The sequence below is a fragment of the Oryzias latipes genome, chromosome 12, assembly GCF_053564925.1.
Source record: "Oryzias latipes strain Hd-rR chromosome 12, Olatipes_Hd-rR_3.1".
Lineage (NCBI taxonomy): Eukaryota > Metazoa > Chordata > Actinopteri > Beloniformes > Adrianichthyidae > Oryzias > Oryzias latipes.
In genome coordinates, this window is record NC_136248.1 from 26,533,080 (window position 1) to 26,554,816 (window position 21,737).

The 21,737-nt window shown below is 37.0% G+C and overlaps 1 protein-coding gene across 7 annotated transcripts in view; it reads left to right on the forward strand.

Annotated features, from left to right (window-relative positions):
- The window catches only part of dab2ipb (DAB2 interacting protein b), a 166,997-nt gene that overhangs the window by 50,996 nt on the left and 94,264 nt on the right, over nucleotides 1-21,737 (forward strand). For 4 of the 7 annotated variants that reach the window (XM_078955471.1, XM_023960457.2, XM_023960455.2 and 1 more), the window contains exons 2-3: nucleotides 10,852-10,961; nucleotides 20,628-20,746. In XM_078955471.1, coding sequence (XP_078811597.1) covers nucleotides 10,852-10,961; nucleotides 20,628-20,746 — 229 coding nt within the window. Of the gene's footprint in view, nucleotides 1-10,851; nucleotides 10,971-20,627; nucleotides 20,747-21,737 lie in introns of all 7 variants that reach the window. The other 3 variants (XM_023960456.2, XM_023960454.2, XM_078955469.1) reach the window with 1 other exon arrangement.

Sequence of the window (21,737 nt, forward strand, 5' to 3'; positions counted from 1 at the left end):
AGTGAGATAAAGTAAACGTTTTTACATCCCTGCTGACACCATGAGGCCTTGTTCATTCAGGGCTTCCTCCAGAATGTACAGATTTCAAATACTAAGCAACACTTTGGTTAAAAAAAACGGACTATTTTCCTGATTGTTCAGTTTATTTTACGAGTTTATGGCATTTATTATTTTTTGTTGCACAACAGATAGGGGAGTGGCTAAAATATATATTTGTATATTCTTCATATACTTTCTCTACTCGATAATAAACCAATGAATGCATGTTTCTTCCTGGGATTATTTTGAAAGGAAGCTATACGAACTTCTGTCAAAATAATAATAAAGACCTATTATATATTTAGAAATAACTAAAAAAATTCCGTGTTCTCTTTATATTTCTGTTTTCATGCAAGCCAAAAAAGAATAAGAATGTATATTTATTATTATTTTGGATCATTTTGTTAGTCATAAAGGCTTTTATTTTTAAAGGAAGCCACACGAGTTTCTGTCAAAAATGAAAAAATAAAAACTATTTGACAATATGAAAAATGCTAGTTTCTCTTTATATTTTTTGTTAAATACAAGCCAAAAAAGAAATACCATTTATATTTATTATAAAAGTGAAAACGTAATGAATGCAAAGTGATATCAAAGTAAGATTTTTCGTCTCCTACTAGGATTTGAATGTCTGCAACCCTTAACAGTAACAGCCCTAAATGGTTCTTTTGCGGTTAAGGGTTGCAGACAGTTCTGCTTTAAAGTTCTGTTTTTTGTTTCTGCTTTAATGTTAAAATCTGCAAGATTAAATATAGAAACCAGCCTATTTTTAAGATGACTGGGTTTGTTACTCAGAAATTAATAGGCTCATCCTGGAACTGAGGACCCAAGGTCATAAAATGCACAACCATTTCCAAATGTCTGACATCACAATCATAGATAGAAACTTATGCAACTAATTGATGCGTAAATTATTTGGGAAATCTTCTTGTAAATAAAACTTTTAAGGAAGTCATGCAGCCATGAAAGAAGGAACAACCTCTTTTGAGAACATTTTTTTCCATTTTCTCATAACTCATAAAAATATTTGTTTCAGATCAAAATTAGATCAAAATCAGTCAGCTGAATAATTTTCTTCCACGGGATTCATTAATTTAAGGGACTAAACTATGTGCAATGACCTCACAAGGTTTAAAAATCAATAGAATAAATTGGTTGTCTAAGAAACAGCTGGTAATTGTCAGTTATAGTGTTCTGGCATTCAGGAATAATTATTTCTCTGAACCGGTTCATTTTTAAATTATTCTTCTTTTAAAGGTCCTAATTTGTTAAATCTTGTTTTTATGTGTCTCATTTGGTTTTAGGTGAAGTCGATACCTATTAACATTATGTTAGATCCCAACACTTCTTAGTTTTCTCACTCAGATGCTGCAGACTGTATCCAGAAATCACTAATTCCATCCACTCCATCTTTTTTTCACAGCTGGTGTTTGTGCAGGGATTTTCTCTTTGCTGGTCAGGTTACAGAACACATCTGCTGGGTTTGATTAAAATATCAAAAGAAAAAAGAAAAAAAAATCCCCAGCATTTAATAATTTTTTTCCGCTTCTGCTTTGTGTTGTCTTTTTTCAGATGAGTATTATTCAGTCATTGTGACCTCGTGTTGTTAATGGATCAGCTCGTGACTCATTCCATCTGAGGTCACATTCACCTGAATGCCACTGTCTCATGCAGGAAACCAGCTCCATGCTGACCCTGGAATAGACAGAAAGGACTCAGGAAAACGATTAGTCCTGCAGGGCATTGTTGTATTTTTAGTGCTGAGTTGATAAAATCGATTAATCAAGCTTAATTGATCAATAATCAATCCATAAAAGTAGAGATCAATCTTGTATGTCTTTCCTTTTCCTGTGACCTAACGCATAACAGCAGTAAAGCCTAATTTGATGCTAACGCATAATGGAATCTAACTATCCGTCAACCTAAATATACATTGCTGACTAAATCTGAATATCTTCAAACATTTATGGATTATTAAAGTATTTTAAATATGTCTAAATGTGTAAATTATAACTTGAATTGAATTGAATTTAATCGAGTACATTGAAAGAATCAAAAAGAAATTGTGAATTGAATCGATCCAGGCTCTGGTGACACACAGCCTTACGTATATTCCCCACAAACTTGAAGATCATTTTTTGATCCTTTGTAAAATCCTTCCCATTGGTTTCTTAATTATGATAATGTCATTTTTGGCCAAAAATCGAGAAACCTGTGTCGTTTTCTAGGACAGTTTCTACAGAGCAGCAGTAGTTCATTAAAATTTCCCACTGTGTTGAGCTGTTGGTGCGGAGCAACCCCGCCCCCCCTTCCCAACACCTAGAACTGGGAGAACCATCTGTTTACCTGTTCTCCTGCTAGCTTACAGCCCATCACACCCCAACCTAGCATTACCGGTGCAACAAAAAACTGAATCTATCTAGACAGATGCCAGTTCAGATGTGGAAAACGTATATGGACTTATCCATCTACAAGTGGATGCATTATATTTAATACATAACAAATATAATCTTTTTTCCAACAATTATTTTCCAGATTCACACCTAAATAAATAAAGAAACACTGAGAAATGCAACTTTAGCTTAATTTCTTTATATGGTCCTCCATTATGGGAAAAGTGTCATAAGAACATGTTAAAAAGCAACAAAATCAGTTTTTATTGAAGTGGATCTTTAAACTGACTACTTCATTAGCTTGCATTAATAATTGTATCAGCAAGAACATTTAGAGTCTGTTTTTGTTGCCATGTTTTACATGTCAGACAGTTTAAAATAGTGAAAATGTGGCTTTTTCTGGGCACTAAAATGGCAGTTCCCGCCAACTTATTGGTTCCTTTTTTTTTTCTAAAGAAAAGTGTGAGGAAAGGCTTTTCGGAAAGATTTTCGGTTTTAGCTTAAAACCACTTGAAGAACATGAACAAAAAAGTGAAGAAGTCATCACCAGGCAAGGACAATGAGTTCCCCTGAGCGGAAAATCCATTAACTCATAATCCGTAAACCTATTTCTCTGATTTAATAACATGCTGAAAACTCTACACAACAGCCTCATCCTTGCATCAACTCATAAATTTTTTTTCTTTCATTGAAAAATCCTTAATCAGAGCCATCATCTCCAGTCAGAACATTCCATGAAACAGTCCTAGTAGAGCGACTATATGTGTCTTAGGAGTCAATTTTTATTAACATCATGAGATACAAGCACAGCACTTCAGCGGCGCCACATAAAAGAAATTCATTATGCAAGAAAAATATAATCTTTTCTGTTCCTTTAAATATATACTGTCTGCGGCAGAGTGTGTGACATATAACCGCCCACCTGTCGGGCTTGAAGAGGTCTGGAAGCCTTGAAGGTGACATTTAGCTTTTAGTGGATGAATCTTTTGTAACCGTTGCCTCCATCTCTGCTGTCTATACCTTTCTGGACAGCTGTTCTTGTCAGATTTGAGATGAAGGACATCAATGCTGTGATAAAGTTTAGGTTTACTTCATTTTACATTTAAGCACTAATAGTGATGGTTGAGGGGATGTTGGCAGTCCATCCAGCCTGTTATAGGCAATGCCCACCCTTGTTGTTTTCGGCTGTAATGAATACCATCTAGTTATTTTTCTATTTTCCTTGTTTTGCTTATCATGACATTTATAAGCCTTTCAGAGTAAACTATATCAATATATAATAGTATACTCCCTTTAGCACACAAAAGAAGACATTTTTTATGAAATATTTATTTTCGCAGCTCCTTTTCCTATCTGGAAGGAAAATGACTGGATGTCTGAGGCAACGTCTTTCACTCCTTGTGGGTACCGACATCATGACATCCAAGCTGGCCTCTGCAGCGTGTTTGCGTTTCGCCCACGAAAACAAACAACTTCTGAACTTTTGCATAGATGGATGTGCATATACAGTAAAAATGAAAGGTGTTTAGCCAATCACCGCTAGCTCCATGGAGAAAAATGGTGTTTGTGTTAGCCTGGGGGCCTTGGTGGCAGTGGAAGACTAATCCCTCTTCCTGGAAGGGGCCGTTCCTCACTTTGTGATGTCACAATGTGAGAACCGCTTGTTTTCATGGATTGGGATGGGCTGGTGTTAAGAGAGCAGGTTTTTATAGGAATACTCAGAAATGCGTGAATGGATTAAAATAGCGCTTTGGGGTAGTTTTTCATGAGAAATTAACTTAGCTTAGCTAAAAGTTGATTTTGCATGATATAGGCCGTTGAATAAATACATATATTCTCATTAAAATGCACATATGTGAAAAAAGATATGATCATGTCCAGACAAACATGTCAGCTTGGAAGCAAAAGCACTTTTTTCCCCATGCTAGATACGGACTTGGCTTGAAGTTGGGGACATGTCTTGCTAGCTGTCCACAGGTGAGCTTGATGTGAAATAGTCTAGATAGTAATAGTAATAGTAATAATAGTATAGACTATTTCACATCAATCAATTTAATTGATTGATCGATTGATTGATTGATTGATTGATTGATTGATTGATTGATTGATTGATTGATTGATTGATTGATTGATTGACAATCAAGTAAAAATAATAATAATAATTAATACTTTATCCCACAATGGGGAAATTCTTCTCCGCATTTGACCCATCCCCTGGGGGGAGCGGTGAGCTGCAGTCTGGTCGCGCTCGAGGGACGACAGCTGGCTGGGGAGAGCGGGGATTGATCTGCCAACCCTTCGGTTGTGTTGTTGGACGAACGCTCTACCGCATGAGCTAAACTGCTGCCCTAAATACTGTAACTATCAACTAGAAAAATTGATTGTTAACTATTAACTAGTAAACATAGTTGATAATTAGTCATATATGGAGAAGTTTGATGACTGTAGCTTTAATATCTTCAGAACTATTGAACATTTTTGATCCGATGTGATTCATATATCCATTCAAAATTCTTAAAAATGAGTTGTGACGTTTTTTTTTAAAACGTTCATATTTCTTGTGACTCATTGCTGCGATCCTGATTGGGGTACAACAGCAAATTTCGATTGAGTCGGAAACTACATCATCGGGTCCTATTTCCGATCTCTTGATCAGATCGAGACATACCTGGTTACATTAAAACCCTTCTATCCTTATGTTCTGGTTGTTGGTAACTTTCCAAAAGGTCTCTGTGAGATTTGTAGAAGCCCCCTCATATTTGGCCTTCCACATCACCTTTTCCTGTAACCACTACCAGGACCCTATAAATGGATTTGAAGGTGTTCAAAGGCAAGTAATAACAGAAATAGAGCGTTTCACTTGGCATTTGTCTACATTTTTGAATAGAAGCATACTTAACACTTTCATATGACTCTTAACTTTAAAGATTTAATCCAAATGTCTGCGAGTTGCTGCTTTGCCCCAAATTATCATCCGTCTTCTGAATCTCACATAAAAAGCAAACCCTCTCTTGAGAGTCCTTGAAGCTGCATTTATATGAGGACGCCTTCATTATTAAAGGTGAGTTTGGTGCACATGCTCACCTCTTGCTCTTTGTGTGTCAGAATCTCCTTACTTGCTATAAGAAGAAGTTAGGATAACAGGATAGTCATTGATTCTCATCATTAAAATCCAATTTCCTTTCTTATAAATGTATGAGAGAACTAGACTGATTTTTGACAGCATGAATCTCAACTTGCTCCTGCATCTACAAATGGGCGTGTCATCCATTCACGAGCATGTCCTAATGAAGTCAACGGAAAAGCAACAGCAGGGCGTGAATGACTAAATGCCACTGCTTTATTAACAAACCAGTGATAACTGCTCCTGCTCTGTTGTTTTTGAAGGGACTTTACGGATCACCTCATAGGTGGTGGTCACATGACCGTGTAAGAGGAGCTGTTTTTAACGCACTCGTGCCTCTGGGGCTGCCACTGATCTTGTGTGGAGAAAGTTCATCTCAGTTGATAAGACACTGATTTGGTCTGATGCAAGAGATGGTCTGAAAGTTTAAAAGAAAGAACTAATATCACCAACAGGAGCAAAATAAAAAAAATAAAAAACAAAGACCGCAGAAAACCTTAAACGTCTCAATCCTATTGGCTTAAAGAGCTCAGGTCACTGCGGTTATTTTTGAACAATCGGATGCCTTCATATTCTGAAGGAGTCGTGGTTAATTTAGATCTTCGCCAACCTTTGCACACCTCAAATATAGTTCACTCAAAGTGAATAATTTTGTTTACAATCCAAGATCAAACCCCCCACGTTGTTCTAAACTTCTCTTTAATGGTTTTCCTCTGGAGATTGTGTTTTAATGGAAGTTTTTTAGAGTAAGTGTGTGGTTGTTGGTTGCTAACACAAAGAAGAACATCGCAGCAGTGGAAATTTCCCATGATTTAGTGGAGATGCATTGCAGACAGATGTGGAAAGCGTGTGGAAGCATGCGTCTCAATAGCAGTTGTTTCACAGTTAACCCGTCTGCGCCTGTGTGCATGGTTCCAGTTGGCTCCAGTTGGCTCTTGCAGCAGCCAGCTGTGCACGAGTGGAGCGACTGGCCTTGTGAAACGAAGCCCCAGAGGAGTGAAGTTATGGAAGTTGAGCTACTCTAGCTTCGCACTGTCACAGTTGTCAGTTATAACTTTTATATCACGTATAAAATTATTACATATCATGTAAAAATTACATAATTGACACACGACACACTTCTGTGACTTAAACCTGGTTCATTCATGATACATGTGTGAAAAGTTCATGTAAAGACCTGATCTTTCCTCTGCTTTTTTCCCGTATATCCATTCACGTATGACCCATTTTCATCTATGCAACATGTGCAAAAAGTACGTATTGGCTGTGTGACACGTACTTTAGGTCAGCCACAAACTATCAATTTGTGCCTTTTTTTTCTCTCAGTTACTAAAAGTAAATCTTGCAAATGTTCAATTTTTACATTTCGGTTGATTTAAATCAGGGGTGTCCAACTCATTTTCACTGAGGGCCACATCAGCATAGTGGCTGTCCTCAAAGGCCCAGATTTAACTTCTACAACGAACTAAATAAAATGAAAAATAAACGTAACTACTCCTTAATGTTAAATAACTCATTATTTATTTATTATAAGATTATTTATTTATTATAACTTTAAAGTGACAATTTCAGTTGCATAGAAACATATGTTTGCTTGTTACTCTAGCATAAATCCTTATACATTTGATTCTGTCAGGTTAGGTTATATGGACAGTGTTTAAGTCCTAAAGTATAGCTGCTCAATCCGATATTTCAAGGCTGTTACCTCCTAGATATGAATAAATACACACCAATTTTTATTCTTTATTTTAAGAATTTAAAAACTTCTTTGCTCTCGCGGGCCACAAAAAATGACATGGAGGGCCACATTTGGCCCCCGGGCCTTGAGTTTGACACATGTGATTTAAATCATCATCATATTTGTTGAATCTAGGGTTCATACGGTCAACCTCTGATCGGAAGATCACCGGTTTGCTTCCTGCCGTGACTGCCCTGACAGGCTGCACGACACTGAACCACACATTGCTGCTGGTCCTTATAGGTTGGCAGTAGTATTCAGCAGCAGAGTGTGTGCTTGGATGATTTGGACTGTGACTGTAAAGCAATACTTCACGACAAACTTAACACACGTACAACAATGGTACGTTCAATTTTCATGACGTCCCTTGAGATTGCCGCATGACAAGAAACACCTACGCTCCCCTTAACAGCAGCCACTCATCTCTACAACCCTCTATGTGCCCAAACAACCCCAACATTCACATACACTCGTAGGGGTCCAGCCCTCCGTTTGACTAAGGCTTCAAAATAACATTTTTCTACATTTTTGTCTCACTTTAAAATGGTTTTAAAACCACATTAAATGTTCAAAGAGGATGGGGAGATAATGGTTAAAGTGAAACTATCTGACATCTACATTCCACCCCAAATCATTTTTATTATAATTAATTCACTGTGGGTCCGGCCCTCTCGACCTTACAAAACAAGATTGAAACATGTCTGTAGGAAAGAGCATAGCCAGAAAACTAGTAAAGCAAACAAAGTGCTGTCACTTGATTTAAAATATTGAATAATTTCTGCACTAAAAAGCAGCTTAATACAGATTTGTATGTCTCCACTTCTGGCAGTGCTCTGTCAGATTGTTTTTTTTTTTTGTCTTTGAGAAAAAGACAAATCCCCTTTGAAGACTGAAAATGAACCGAGAGGGCAGACACTAATTCTTATCAGTTGGTGCGTCTTCCAATGCCAAGCTGGGTTAGTTTAAGTCTGCGAAAAAATGAGAACAGTAATACCTTCTGAAGAAATGAAGAGCCAATTATCCGTACCGTGTGCATGCGTGACAAAAGGATTTACAGCATAATTCTGCTTTATTCTTAACGCAGTCTCACACATTTACTGTAATTCTTATTCCATTAGTCAGTTTTGCGACTCATTTGAATGATCTAAAGTCATCGGAGCGACGCAGTGACCTCACAAAGACCTCCTAAATGTGCAGATTACGTTAGAGGACCTCTGAGTTCACCCCATGAGACTTCTTTTATACTTTGTTGTAAACAGCCATGTAACAAAAGCCCAGGTAGAATAGTTTGTGTTTCTTTAGTGCGGATGAACTACCATGGACCGCTCCCAGATGTCTGAAATGTGTGAGGTCTGCAATCCTCAGCATCTCTCACATTCCTCTTAGACGTGTCCAGATCTGCTGCTTCTTCCCTCCTACAAAGACTTTTGACTCAGAAACCTCCATGATAATCATAAATTCTTTTTTTTTTGTATGCTTTTGTCTAGCAAACGCGCAAGATTTTATCATTCAGACAATGCTGTTCTTATTTAATCCTTGTGCTATCCTAGTCACTTTAACATTGGGAGTTGGGTCATCTAGACCCACTAGACAGTGCTCTGAACCTTTTATCTTTAATGATTTGTGATCTTCACTGGTGTCCATGGATTACATGAAATCTTTTCACCTTTGTCATGGTAGGGAGAACACGTCAATGTAAGGGTGGGGTCATCTAAGATATCACAAGGGTTAGAAATAAACAAAGGCTAACATTTTAGGTAATTTTGATTTTTTTTTTCAAAATAAAGTACTATTTTTTAGGAAAACTCTTTAAAATACAGATTTAAAAAATAATGTTAAACATTGACAGAAAACTTTCAGGGAAAAAAATTTGTTTTTTTGAAATAAATCTGAGTTAGGATTAAGATTTTTATCCTTAAATCATGAAAAAATGTTGTCATATTCAGTGCCCAGAACATTACATTGATTTGGATTTTCTTCAATAAATATACTTTCAGTTTTATAAGTCAGCCACATTTTCTCAGACTTTCTGATCCAGAAACAATATAAAGACTAGCTTTAGGCTAGTTTAAGAAAGGTACTCCTGTAGAGGCTTCACTGCCTTTAAGGAAAGTTTTTGAACTTTTTTTAAAGTTTGATAACCTCAAAGGTAAGTCTGCTATAGTGCAAAGAAAAAGAAAACATTTCAAAACTTAAAAAATTGTGAAAATTGTCAATTTTTTTATTTGATTTGATTTCCTTTTAATTTTTCAAATGCAAAATCAAAAAAGGATAAATATTAGGATAAACATGAGAGGGAAAGTGATAGAAAGCTAAAAAGAGGAGAAGCAGAAGCCTCAGTCTGCTATAAACTGAAAGTACACTTTTTTTTCTCAACACGTGAGATTAAGACTAATTGTTGAGCTTCAGAACTTTTTTTCTCCTTAGCTTGTAAGACATACCAGACTGCATGGTGGGGTAATGGTAGCACTGGTCCGTCACGGTACATCTGGGATGAAAAAAAAAAAACAAAAACTAAATTTCTAAATGATATTCTCAGAAAAATCAATTTGTGTTATCTTTCTCATCTAAGATTTCCTTGTTTCAGGGATGCATGGACGTTTAGTAGTTAGTACTTTCAATGGCCTTTCTGTACACATTTAATATCACTTTGAACATCACCACTGATTGATCTACGTGACATTAAAAATATGTTTAAACCTATTTATAACTATCTACTTATGTTTAGAAACTCCACACATTTAAGAGACTTTTAGATGCCATAAAAAGAAAGTTTCAATGACACAATTTCAGCCAAAGGAGCAAAAACAGCCAACAGAAGGTCCCAACTTTGATGTCCATTAAAATATGAATGTTGGCTATGAGGATAATAATAGTAATGTTTAAGTTCTATTTTGTTAAATCCCTTTTTTTGGAGGGAAATTTTTCAAAATATGATTTGACATTAATATATGAACATTTTTTAGGACAGAGCTGATTATTTAATGAAGGTGTCCCTATTTCTTGACATGACTATTTTTGTTTGAAAGGAGCTTGTATGTGCTGCCGTCTAAAGTAAAAAAAATGTTAATAATATAATATATTATATATGTATACATATATATATAGAGAGAGAGAGAAAAATACAGCACTTTTTGATTACATTTTTGTATATATTTAAAAGCTGCATTTGATAAATGAGAAGCTTAATGGCCACAAAAACATTTCTTTTGTTTTTCTTCAAACTGTGAAGTAGGACTAGCTAAATCTTGTTGGGAGTTTTGGTCAGTAAAAGGCTTTTTAGGCTAATTTCTTCTGCTCACTGTGCTCTGACTAAAGACGTTCCCAGTGGTTCCTTCAGAAACAAAACAACCTTTCTCTTCACATTTTCTGCAGCAGACACCTTTTTTCTCATAACCGAGTCACATAAAAGGACGTGCTAAATGACTAAGCATAACTAAAAGTTTTTTAGTGGACATTTAATAATAAGCTAGTATTATTTTAATCCAACAGTAGAAAACATAAAATCGCCCCAATCTCTGTAGTCCGTCATCCTAAATCTCTTTTTCTGTGTGCAGAGTCTCCTCCAGAGAGGACAGGACGTCGGCGCAGCATGCCCGGCTCCTCCGACAAATCCTCTGCCACCATGGAGCCGTCCTCCACTGCCGCTACGCCTTTCAGAGTCACAGTGAGTACTGTGAGTGCGCTTTCATGTCCCCGCCTCTTTGCTCCCCCCGACTTTACCTCTAGCTTGAGCCGGCGGTTCTTCACGGTCCTGGTCGAGGAGACTTTGAGGTGTCCAGACGCCAAATGTGGATCTCATTTAGCGTGACCATGGAGTTCTGGGAGAGCTTTGCCGTTTGATGTCTGCTCATGCACACACTGCATTCTGCACTCAAATCCTCCATTTAGCATCCAGTATGACTGACAAGCTTCAAGTAAGCTGTCACACACACACACACACACACATCCCAGCATCATGCCTCCACTCTGTCAAACACACAGCACTTCTTTGTCAGTCATCTTGCTGCAGAAGATTTCTGCCATGTTTAATTCAAAAGATAAACAGTGAGTTAATGAAGCAGAAAATTCTGCCATGAGTCATCGGTTTAGAGATAATTAGCAATTAGCATAGTGTATTCCCATTAATAAATAACTGGTGGGGAGATGACAGCCCAGAGGTGAAGAGTAAACACTTAGAGTCATGCCAGCAGGGCTTGTCTCATTACCAGGCCTCCTTGGAAACTCTGGGCGTCTCTGTGAGGGTCTCTGTTGTTTTGCTATTGGCTTACTTGGTGAAATATCACCTCAGAACAACAAGTTTACCCGATGAAATATCAGGGGTTTTACTTGTTGCTTACAAAAAAACAAAAACACTGAAGGAGCTAAGCCTACAACTCAGCTACTGAGGTTGTTTTTGACCCAGGTGAGGTTGACGCGCATCTGTTTGCTCCAGTCATTAAATGTCCACTCCCATTTTGTATGGCGATATTGACATTTATTTGCTGTCATTTTACATACATACTTGCGTGTGACATTGACCAGCCTGCGTTCTTACGCTCGTGCGATACTGTGGTCAAAACCCTTTGCCCTTCCGGGCCAAAACACCTGACAAACACTGTGACGTCTTCCTTTACATACAGAATCTCCCTACTGGCAGTAAGGTGAATTACAATCACATTTATGGCTCCTACAAACACTTTCAATTAAAATGTGTTTTTTTTTTACATGGCCATCTGATGATGAAGGATGTATATGCAAACAATAAGCTCAAAATTGCATTTCTGAATATTTCTTTAATCAAGTCATTGTGATTAAGGAGGTGATGCAAAAATTCAGTTTCCCAAAAAGCGTAATTGTGTCGTAGAAAACTTAGGCTACAAGCCGCCGATTACAAGGAAAAGAGTGGCGGTGTTGCTCTGCGCAGACGGAGCATTTTTTCAGAAACAATGTCCTAGAAAACGACAGAATATTTGATTTTGCATATAAAAAGCACAATCATAGTAAATAAAACAGTGATAAAGCTTTGAAAATACATCAAAAGACAGCGGGACTTTAATAGTAACTAGTAACATCTAAGTCAGTGATAAGTCAGTTATTTATTTAAAATTGACAATCTTTTGGCAGTTTTTTGACAAAACTAACATTACATGTTTGATAAAATCCAAATATTCCCTTCTAACTTTGAACAGTTTGTAGATTTAGACGGCTAACATCTTTGACTGGCTTTTGGGATGTATATTTTTCTTGTAGGGTAAAAAATTAAAAAAACAAAAAACAAATAAACATAATTAATTTATCCTAGCATATCCATCCAGATGATTTTAGAGCTGAAAAAGAGGTAACAGAGTCAGATGTGGGGTGAATGTTGACTAATTGACTTTGAAACAGCGTCTTCAGGTAAAACATAAGGATGCGGAGGCATCCTGCCTGAGTCACATGACCTCTTAACTCCCTCTATAGATCTAATTAACCCTTGTACTATCCTAGGCACTTTAACATTGGGAGTTGGGTCATCTGGACCCCACAAGACTGTGCGCTGAACCTTTTTTCTTAAATGATTTGCGATCTTCACTGGTTTCCACGGATTACATGAAATCCTGTTCACCTTTATCCACCTTTGTCATGGTAGGGAGAACACGTCAATGTAAGGGTGGGGTCATAGGATAGCATAAGGGGTTAAAGGCTGTAGTGATGTGTTACAGCTGCCCCCTTATGGATTTTCTGGGTATCACATTCAAAATTGCAATTATTTGAACACCTTTTTTTTTAATAAACATTGAACTACATGAAACATTCTGGTATGAAAATGTTCTTTTTGGTACCTATGATTTGGCTCACTTAAATGCTTTTTCTCTTACGAAAACAGAAAAAGAAAACTGGGAAAAACTTGAACTTGAAAATGTTGTAGTCTTTAAAAGCTAATCGCAGACTTTGAACCAGAAAGCCCATCAATACATTATATGTCTTTATTTTGAAGTTGTAAAATAATAGCCATATATGCAAAATAGGTTTGGATCTGCTAAACTAAATTTGTGGATCTGTAAAAAAAAAGGATTTGTTGACTAATGTTGTGCTTTTACAATAACAATTTGATCTTTTTGCTAATAGAATAGATGTTAATTGAAATTATAGTGTTTCAAACAGAAGCATAAATGTTTTTTGTCATGACTGTATGTACTGTAGTGCAGGCGAATCAAAATATCCGTCACTCTCAGTGATGAAGGGCGTCTGCCTTCATGGACCATTTTTTGAAGATTCAGTTCACTGCAGTCATAACGGTTTCTCCTGATGAAAAAATAGACTGGCAGCAGAATATAAAGCCAGGTTTAAGTAATGAATATTCAAGACAAGAAATGATGGAAGGATCCAATTATTAGAATCATTTAGCGATCTGATTGGCTAGTGAGAGGCAGGATGCCAAGATGGTTCATTTCAAACAGTCAAAACAAAACTAAAGTAGACAAACAACAGAAATATATAGCTATACATAAATAAAAATAGGAGTTAGCTTTAGTTGTTTTTTACTACTTTAATGGAAGAAAACAGAGTTTCTGAGGTTCACGCCCCGCTGATTGCTCCCACTGACCAATTGATTTTCAGGTGGGTCTCAGTTACCCCCTCACTCCCTTCTCTTTACTCGCCGTCTCCTCAGAGAGGAGCTCAGGTGGTCTAATCGAATCACCCCGTCCTTGTTTTCATCACGTTTTAGTTTGGGAAAGACACTCAGGCTTGTTGTGAAAGCAGGGAGCCCCCTGCTGATTGGCTGAGCACTGATTCCATCAGCCCCATTATGGGAGCCTCAAACTGCAAGAGAAGTGAAATGAAGATGTTTCAAGCATTTTAGGAGCAAATGGAAAAGAAAACTTCAACTCTGAGCAGATTTATTGTTAGAGTGTTTAAAAAAGTAAAACAAAAAAATCTCCATGCCTGCTTTGTGTTTTGCTCGCCGTATGAGAGCTGGTAAAGACAAACGTAAAAACAGTGTGATTCAGTACATATTGATGGGATTTCTCAATAGCCTTGAAATTTGTTTGATCCATTAAATGGAAATGTGATTTTTACACCTCCTCCTCCTCTGCTGTCAGCTATAGAAACATGAAATGAGGCTGGAGTAGACACATTACTATTAAATGCTAAATTTGTTTTACAAACACGAAAAGAACAATGTGGATTTATTGGTTTATTTCACGCAATAAAAAGAAGATGCATTGTATAAATATATATATATAATATAAAAATATATATATATATCAAAAATCAACAAGCTATAACAGAAAATATGTTTAAAAAATAGATTTTGTTGTGGCTAAAGTAAATCCTACAAATTTTAGTGCTATAGTAATGAATTAGTAAAATAAAAATAGTATTGAGAGCATTTATTTTATTGTTCAAATAAAAAAGAAATACATTTATTTTTGAAAAAGCACTTTCTATTCATAGCTGTAATATGGTAATATATATATATATATATATATATATATATATATATATATATATATATATATATATATATATATATATATATAATGTGTATATATGTATGTATATATATATATATATATATATATATATTTATTACTGTTATTTTTAAGAAAACTTTGTAAAACCAATAAAAATTTGTCTGAAAGCTTTTTATGAATATTTGAAGTATTTTTCTCTGAAACAAGCGTAATTGATTTCCACCCAAAAAGAAACATAATTTAACTGCAACAAGATAGACTTTGTACTGTTGCCAGATGGGCAGTAATATCTACTTTCTTATGACTATGTATTTTAATTTCACAGTATTCAAACATTTTTAAAATTTCCGGATCAGAAAATTAAATAAACTTTTTTTTAGATTTTCTCTTAATGATTATTTGAATTATTTGGACCTAAGAATCCACTTCATTTTGGACTTCTATTTTATGACAGTGCAATAAGCCAAATCTACTTTATTTTGAAATATTAGCATCTGGATGGTTCAGTTAGCTGGGTGTATGACTGACGAGCGAGAAACCAGGACTCATTTCTCAGGTGGCGCAGTGACTTTCATCCAGAGTCGTCCTTGGGCAAGACCCATCACACTACTTCACACTACGTAGCCACAATGGAGCCCAAATCTGGATCTACCTGTGCCGGTTCCCACCCTGGATAAAAACGCAGGGCTGTGTCTGGGAGGGCATCTCTGCCAAACCACCTGTGCAAAACAGTGAAAGCTGATTCACTGTGGCGACCGCTGACGCGATGTCCTGAAACGTAAACCACAACTTTATTTTGAAATATTACTAAAAGCCTCAGTCACTAAATCTATTCATGTATATTCGTGAGACAAAAATAAATCAATAAAGACTTCATCCATATTCCAGCTGATTGCAGGCACAGCTGTGGGACCATGTGGATAAAACGTTCCAGGATCAGCTTTATCTCAGCCTGAGTTGTGCGCCATAAATGGTGTTTGTGGGGGCTCAACAACCTGGTGGAGTGCAGGGGTCTGACAGCAGTTACACTCTGCAGACCCCTCCAGACTTCTGCACAGGACTTTCCAACCTCAGCCCTACAGGAAGGCGCGCTCCATCCCATGGTGCTGTCAAACCTCTTAGTTTATCCCATTCAAGACCAAGGTCTTTAGTTTGGTCACAAACTCCGTCGACGTTGATAGAATTTCATGGTTTCTTTTGTACACAATTGGAAAAGACAAATAACCGCAAGAACACACAACAGAGAGGAACCAATCAAATTCCGTCCTCCTCGACTATCTTTTGTCTCCCATCTGTCTGAACCGATTTCCACGGCAGAGCTGTTATCCTCCGCTGACCTTGTCACTTGTTAGCTTTAGTTTTCTCCTCACTTTCCTCCTCATTTAGCTTCATTTTGCTATCAGCTCGTGCTCTGCCGCCCACACGTTTCCCATTTATCTTCCTCCTGTAGGTCATCCTTCCCCGGTAGCCGCTCACTGTTATTTTCTCAGGTTTTTTTTTTCTTTTTTTGATGTCTTTTCTATTTCTGTCCTCTCTTTGTGTCTGTGTGCATCCCTTTTCTTTCTTTCTTTTTTGCATTCATTTCATAGCGTGAAGGTGAATTAAATGCTGACATTTTTGCAGTGCGCCTGCAGTTTTGTCTACCCTTTTGGAGTTTAATCTGGTTTTAATATGGGCAGCAGTCATTCTGACTGATTGTTATTTGGGAAACAGGCATCTGACCTTTTCACCCTGTCCTGTATAGCTCTGCAGCAGCGATTGCGAGACGGATTATGGGGTGCAGAAGAAAAAGCAGTTTTATTTTTTGCTCCTTTCGTTTTGTGTTTCTGTCACCTCACGGATGGTTTCTGTTCGCCGCAGACGCTCAAAACGAAGCATTTTAATATGTTTGCTGTGGACAGGCGCACAGCGGCAGGCAGACTCATCCTCCAGGGGCTTCAACTGAAGAAGCATGGAATTGCTTTGACGCTGAAATTGATCGTGAATTATGATATGAGGAAATGAAGAGAGGTGTTTGTGTTATTACCTGTCTACTGCACCGCCACTGTTTTTGTCAAGTTCTGTTCCCTTTCTTGCTATCTTCGGCAGGAAATCATACACAGGTCTTGTTCAATTAAAGTAAAAAACATAAAATGTAGTTGTTTTCTATTGTCCAGTAGGGCCTTTCCCGGTGCATTCATTCTCATATAGTAGAAATCCATTGACTGTATATGAAAACTGGATCGAGTGAGTGTGATCTCACTTAGAAAATGACTTTCTTCTAGATCCAACTAAATGAGGTTAATGCACTCACCATTATTTTGTCAAAAATTATCATTTCTATGGCAAACAGCCAATCAGGGGTGAGCTTGTGAGAAGTCCACAACCTTATCACTTGAAGGTGGGCTTGGGACAATCTGTCAATCAAACGTTTTAAACGTTGGATGTGACACCACCTCCTCTGTTGAGGCCTCTGATTGGCCAGTTTATTGCTTTAATAACTTGCACCACAGAAAAAAAATATCAAGGAAAAAAATGTTAGCAGACCTAGAATGGTTATTCTAATAAATAGAACGACTGAGTAATAGCTGTTAATTTCTCAATAAAAGTTTTGGCGTCCTGGAACCAGTGGGTACTTTCTGTTTGGAATATATATATATATATATATATAGGGGGGGAGTCACTGAGTCCAGTTCTCATTTACAGTCAATGGAAGACTGCAATCTTTCAACTACATTTGGTTGGATTTAGATGCCATATATGTTGAATATCCTGTGCCTCGTAATTGTAAGGTTTAGGTAGGAGTAATGTCAAATGGTGTATAGATGTGTAACACTTTTTTTAAAGTGTAATGTTTAATTATCATCAGTTAGAACTGATATGTCAACCTTCTGCTAATAAAATGTAATCATTACCAAAGAATGGTAAAATCAGATGAAACTGCATTAACAATAAGAACTGGATTTTTTTATCGCAAATTAATAGGGGTATTCAATCGATGAATTGATTTATATTCCTACGATCCAACCAGATCGATCAGTCTCAGGAAAGTTTTTAATTGAATCAATATATACTATTATGAAAATAGTTTCAAAATGAAAAAAAATCTATTGTATCAATGCTGCAAAATACCATTTGGATGACTTTATTTTACTATAACGTAAAAACGACCTGGTGCGTCACAGTGGACAACGCGTGATGGCAGTAAAAAATAATAAGTCCATCATTACAGTCCAATGTGTGGAAACACTATGAAGTTTGCAAAGACGTGACCAGACAGTGTGGAAAAACAACAGTGGGCTGAACTTTATGAAACTAAGATGTGAATGGATTTGCCATTAATTCTTGTTCACTTGTTTGTTTGTACACACTTAATTTACACCTGCACTGTTCCATACGTACTTATCGTATTTATCTCTGAGTCACGCTGTTTAAATTCAAAATGAACCAATATCGACTAAGAATCCTATTGTCATAATAAAATTATGATGTGAATTGAATTGTTGTTAAAATGAATCATTACACCCCTATAAATGAAGGACTAAAATGAACAATGTCAACACGTTAAACCCTACAACTGAGGTTTGTTCTTCATTTGCTCACAGATTCAGAGAAGATAACAAAGACTAACATAGAAGGATTTGTTGACAAAAACAAATACAAATGAGTCTGTCACTATTTCCATTTTAAGAGAATAGGCGAAGGTGTAGAGAGTGAAGAGACTAACATTTGTTCATCTGGGAAACAGACAAGACTGAAAAAGCAGCACTCTAGCTGTTTATAAAAAAAAAAGAAAAAAAAAAAAGACAGACTCTGTTTCTTAAAGTTACAAAGGTCATCCAGTGTTTGCAGATATTCCCCATCAGACTGTGGTGGAGAGTGCATTTTATGTACATTCATCCGTCTAGGCTGCAGCAGCACAGGCAGAACCTTAAACAAACCAGACTTTTTCAACACAAAAAAGTATTAACTGTTTCAGGTTTCTGCTCTTGCAACAAAAACAGGTTTGTTCTGCCTATAAAGCTAAATCTAAGGCTAAATACCTACATCTGTGAGGGTAATGCCTGTCACATCTGCCCTCATGCCATGTCTTACTGCCACTACGTACGTTTTTCACGTATGTAATTTTGGTATTTGTGATTTGTGCATGATACTGTGTATGTCATTTGTAGCATTTGTCATTCGTCGAGGGCTTCAGCCAACTGACCTTTACGTAAATTCGTTTAAAAAAAAAAAATTGTTGGTTCAGAATTACAAAGTTTACGCGTCTTTAATGTTGTGTATACACAATTATTCCGTAAATGTTGTGCAATCATGCGTAATTTTTGCAGGATACATAAGCACATTTGTGGCTTTCCTCATCTGTTCCATGCGTCCAACGGACATACATACCATCGATGTATCACTTTTATTTCGCATAGACACCGCACATTCGTAATTATCACATAAACTTTGGACCAGATTTGACTTTTACGTTGATTTATATATTCTCTGCGTGGTTTACTTGTACTTCTTCCGTGGTTCATTTATGACACATCTGTCAACATTTCACGTAAAGACCACTACTATAAAGAAAAGCATCACTTTTTCAGTATATATTTACGATTGACGAACTTCATCCGTGCCATTTGCACAAAATGTCCACAGTGGCTGTGTGACACGGCCTTTACAGGTGGACACAGGCTGTGTGTGGGTGAAAAATGTGTACAAAACTTACATTATTCTTACAAATACTATGATGCACTTACCGCGCACACAACTATCGAACGTTTTATTATCCTTAAAGTCACTGCAAGAGCCTTAAAGTAACTACAAGACACACCTACGTTCCCTTTAAAATGCAGTCGCTATGACCCTTCACGGGCACCGTACAACCCAAAAACACTCAGCATCCATACGAGTCAAACCTCATACAGGAGCATGTGACTAAATGGCCAAATAGTTTTGTCATTTAATAAAGGGTGTTTGATATTCACCCAAAAGGGATATTTCTGCAGAATAACATGAGCAAAGTGGTCTAAATTGCAAACTAAACCCACTTTTTAGGAGCTGTAACCTCTCTTTGAACACTGCAGATAATGAGAACAGTTCTTTCATTGTTTCTGCTACGCTCCGGTAAATACTCCTGCCTGAAATATTTCATCAAAAGGCAACTGTAATGCATATTTTTGATGATGAACGCTCTCATCACTGGCTTTAACTTCACCGTCCTGACACAAGCGAGTCTTTTGTTGTGAGCCGGAGTGCCTCCTGATGGCAGGTGGTTTTCATCAGGACGTTAAGGCTGCTTTGTGATCGGCTGCCAAGCTGTGTGGAAGTCGCTGTCTAATTATTCCTGTTGCATTACATTGCAGCCTGCGGAGACCTATTCACACTGTTGGTGGTAATAATTACACAATTGTGTTTTCTTGTCGTGACAACATTAGGGAAAAGCCAATAAGCAGCCATCAGATCGTTTTTTCCTCCATAAACTTGAAACATCTCACCATGTCTGCGCCAATCATCTCATTTGTTCAGTCTCACTTAAAAGCTTGCCAGCTGTTTCCATGGAGACGGCGAGGTGTTTGGGGTGTTGCAATTGCAGATGTTAGACAAAGAAAAATGAGCTGCAAAACGAAAATCAAACCTGTCAGTTTCACACGTCCGCCCTCCAGAGCGGCCCCTTTTAATCTAATTCATTCGTGTTCTATTTGTCTGTGTTAGAGTTTGATGGCATGTAATGCATTCTGTGCAGGACTTCCTTACCTCCTGTGTTCAGACATGATCAATATCCATGACAGGTGACCTCTCTATCTGTCAAATATAGGATATTCTTGTCAGAAAAGTATCTGCTGTATAGATGTGGCAGACGTGAGGCTCTCTTTCCTGACAAACTAGGAGTGACATCACATTTTCTACTGTTTGTCCTTCAGGGTTTCCTGAGTCGACGGCTGAAAGGCTCCATAAAACGCACCAAGAGTCAACCCAAGCTCGACCGCAACGCCAGCTTCCGACACATCCTTCCTAACTTCAGGAGCTTCGACCATGACCGGTACGTCCACACAGCCAGCGTTAACCCTTCAGCTTTTCTGTTTACATCCTGTTTGAATTAGATAGAGTAGGTGAGAGTTTTTGTCTTTCAAGGCTTAGCCTGATGATGTTCTGTCATAAGACGTGACATGAGGACAAGGTTAAGGGCTGAAGGTCACAGTTTTGTTCCTCTAGAAACAGAGATTTTGCCAAACAATTGGGGTGCAGATGTTCTTTGAACAAAGAGCTCAGAGCTAATTATTGTTTTCAGATTTGGTCCACTTATTCTAAGACTGTAAATCTGTGAACATCAGAATGTTTTTGTATTGTAAATGTATTTTGAAAACTCTGTTTTCATGAATATTTAACCCTCTAAAGCCCATTAAAGCACATAATTGATAGAAAATCCAAATTTGGGGTAATAAAGATGTTTTTTTTAACAAAAAAACCCCACAATTTCTTTATTGATATATAGATAGCATCAGTAATGATACTTTGGGTGATTTGGTCAGTTTTTGCTCACTATAATATTTGTTTAGGATGCAAAAAGTTTAACCTGAGTGTTTAGGAGAAACAAAAACACAAATTTGGTCCACACATTTTTAAGATGGTGTAACTGTATTTTAAAGAATTATCAACAATGCAGCAAGTAGTCGTTTAGAAATTTGAATAACAACAGATGAGTTATTTTCACCTTAAAGTTTTGAAATTAATATAACTTTTCCCATCAAAAGTGTTTTTGTTAATGGAAACTGCCATTTCAAAATGACAAGTTGAAGCCTCTTTACTGCCCCTAGTGGAATGATGATGAACTACAGGGCAGAGAACACGGTCCAAGTCATTTATAATGGGTTTTTAAGGAAGGTTTGGATCATGCTAATGAAACTTGATTCTCAGAAATTTGTGTATCAAATATGCTACAAATGGTTATATTGGGTTAACATTTGAAAAGAAGGTTTCTGCATGTGTCTGCTTCACATTGGCTTAAGTTCGATTGTGTTGGAATTGAAAAT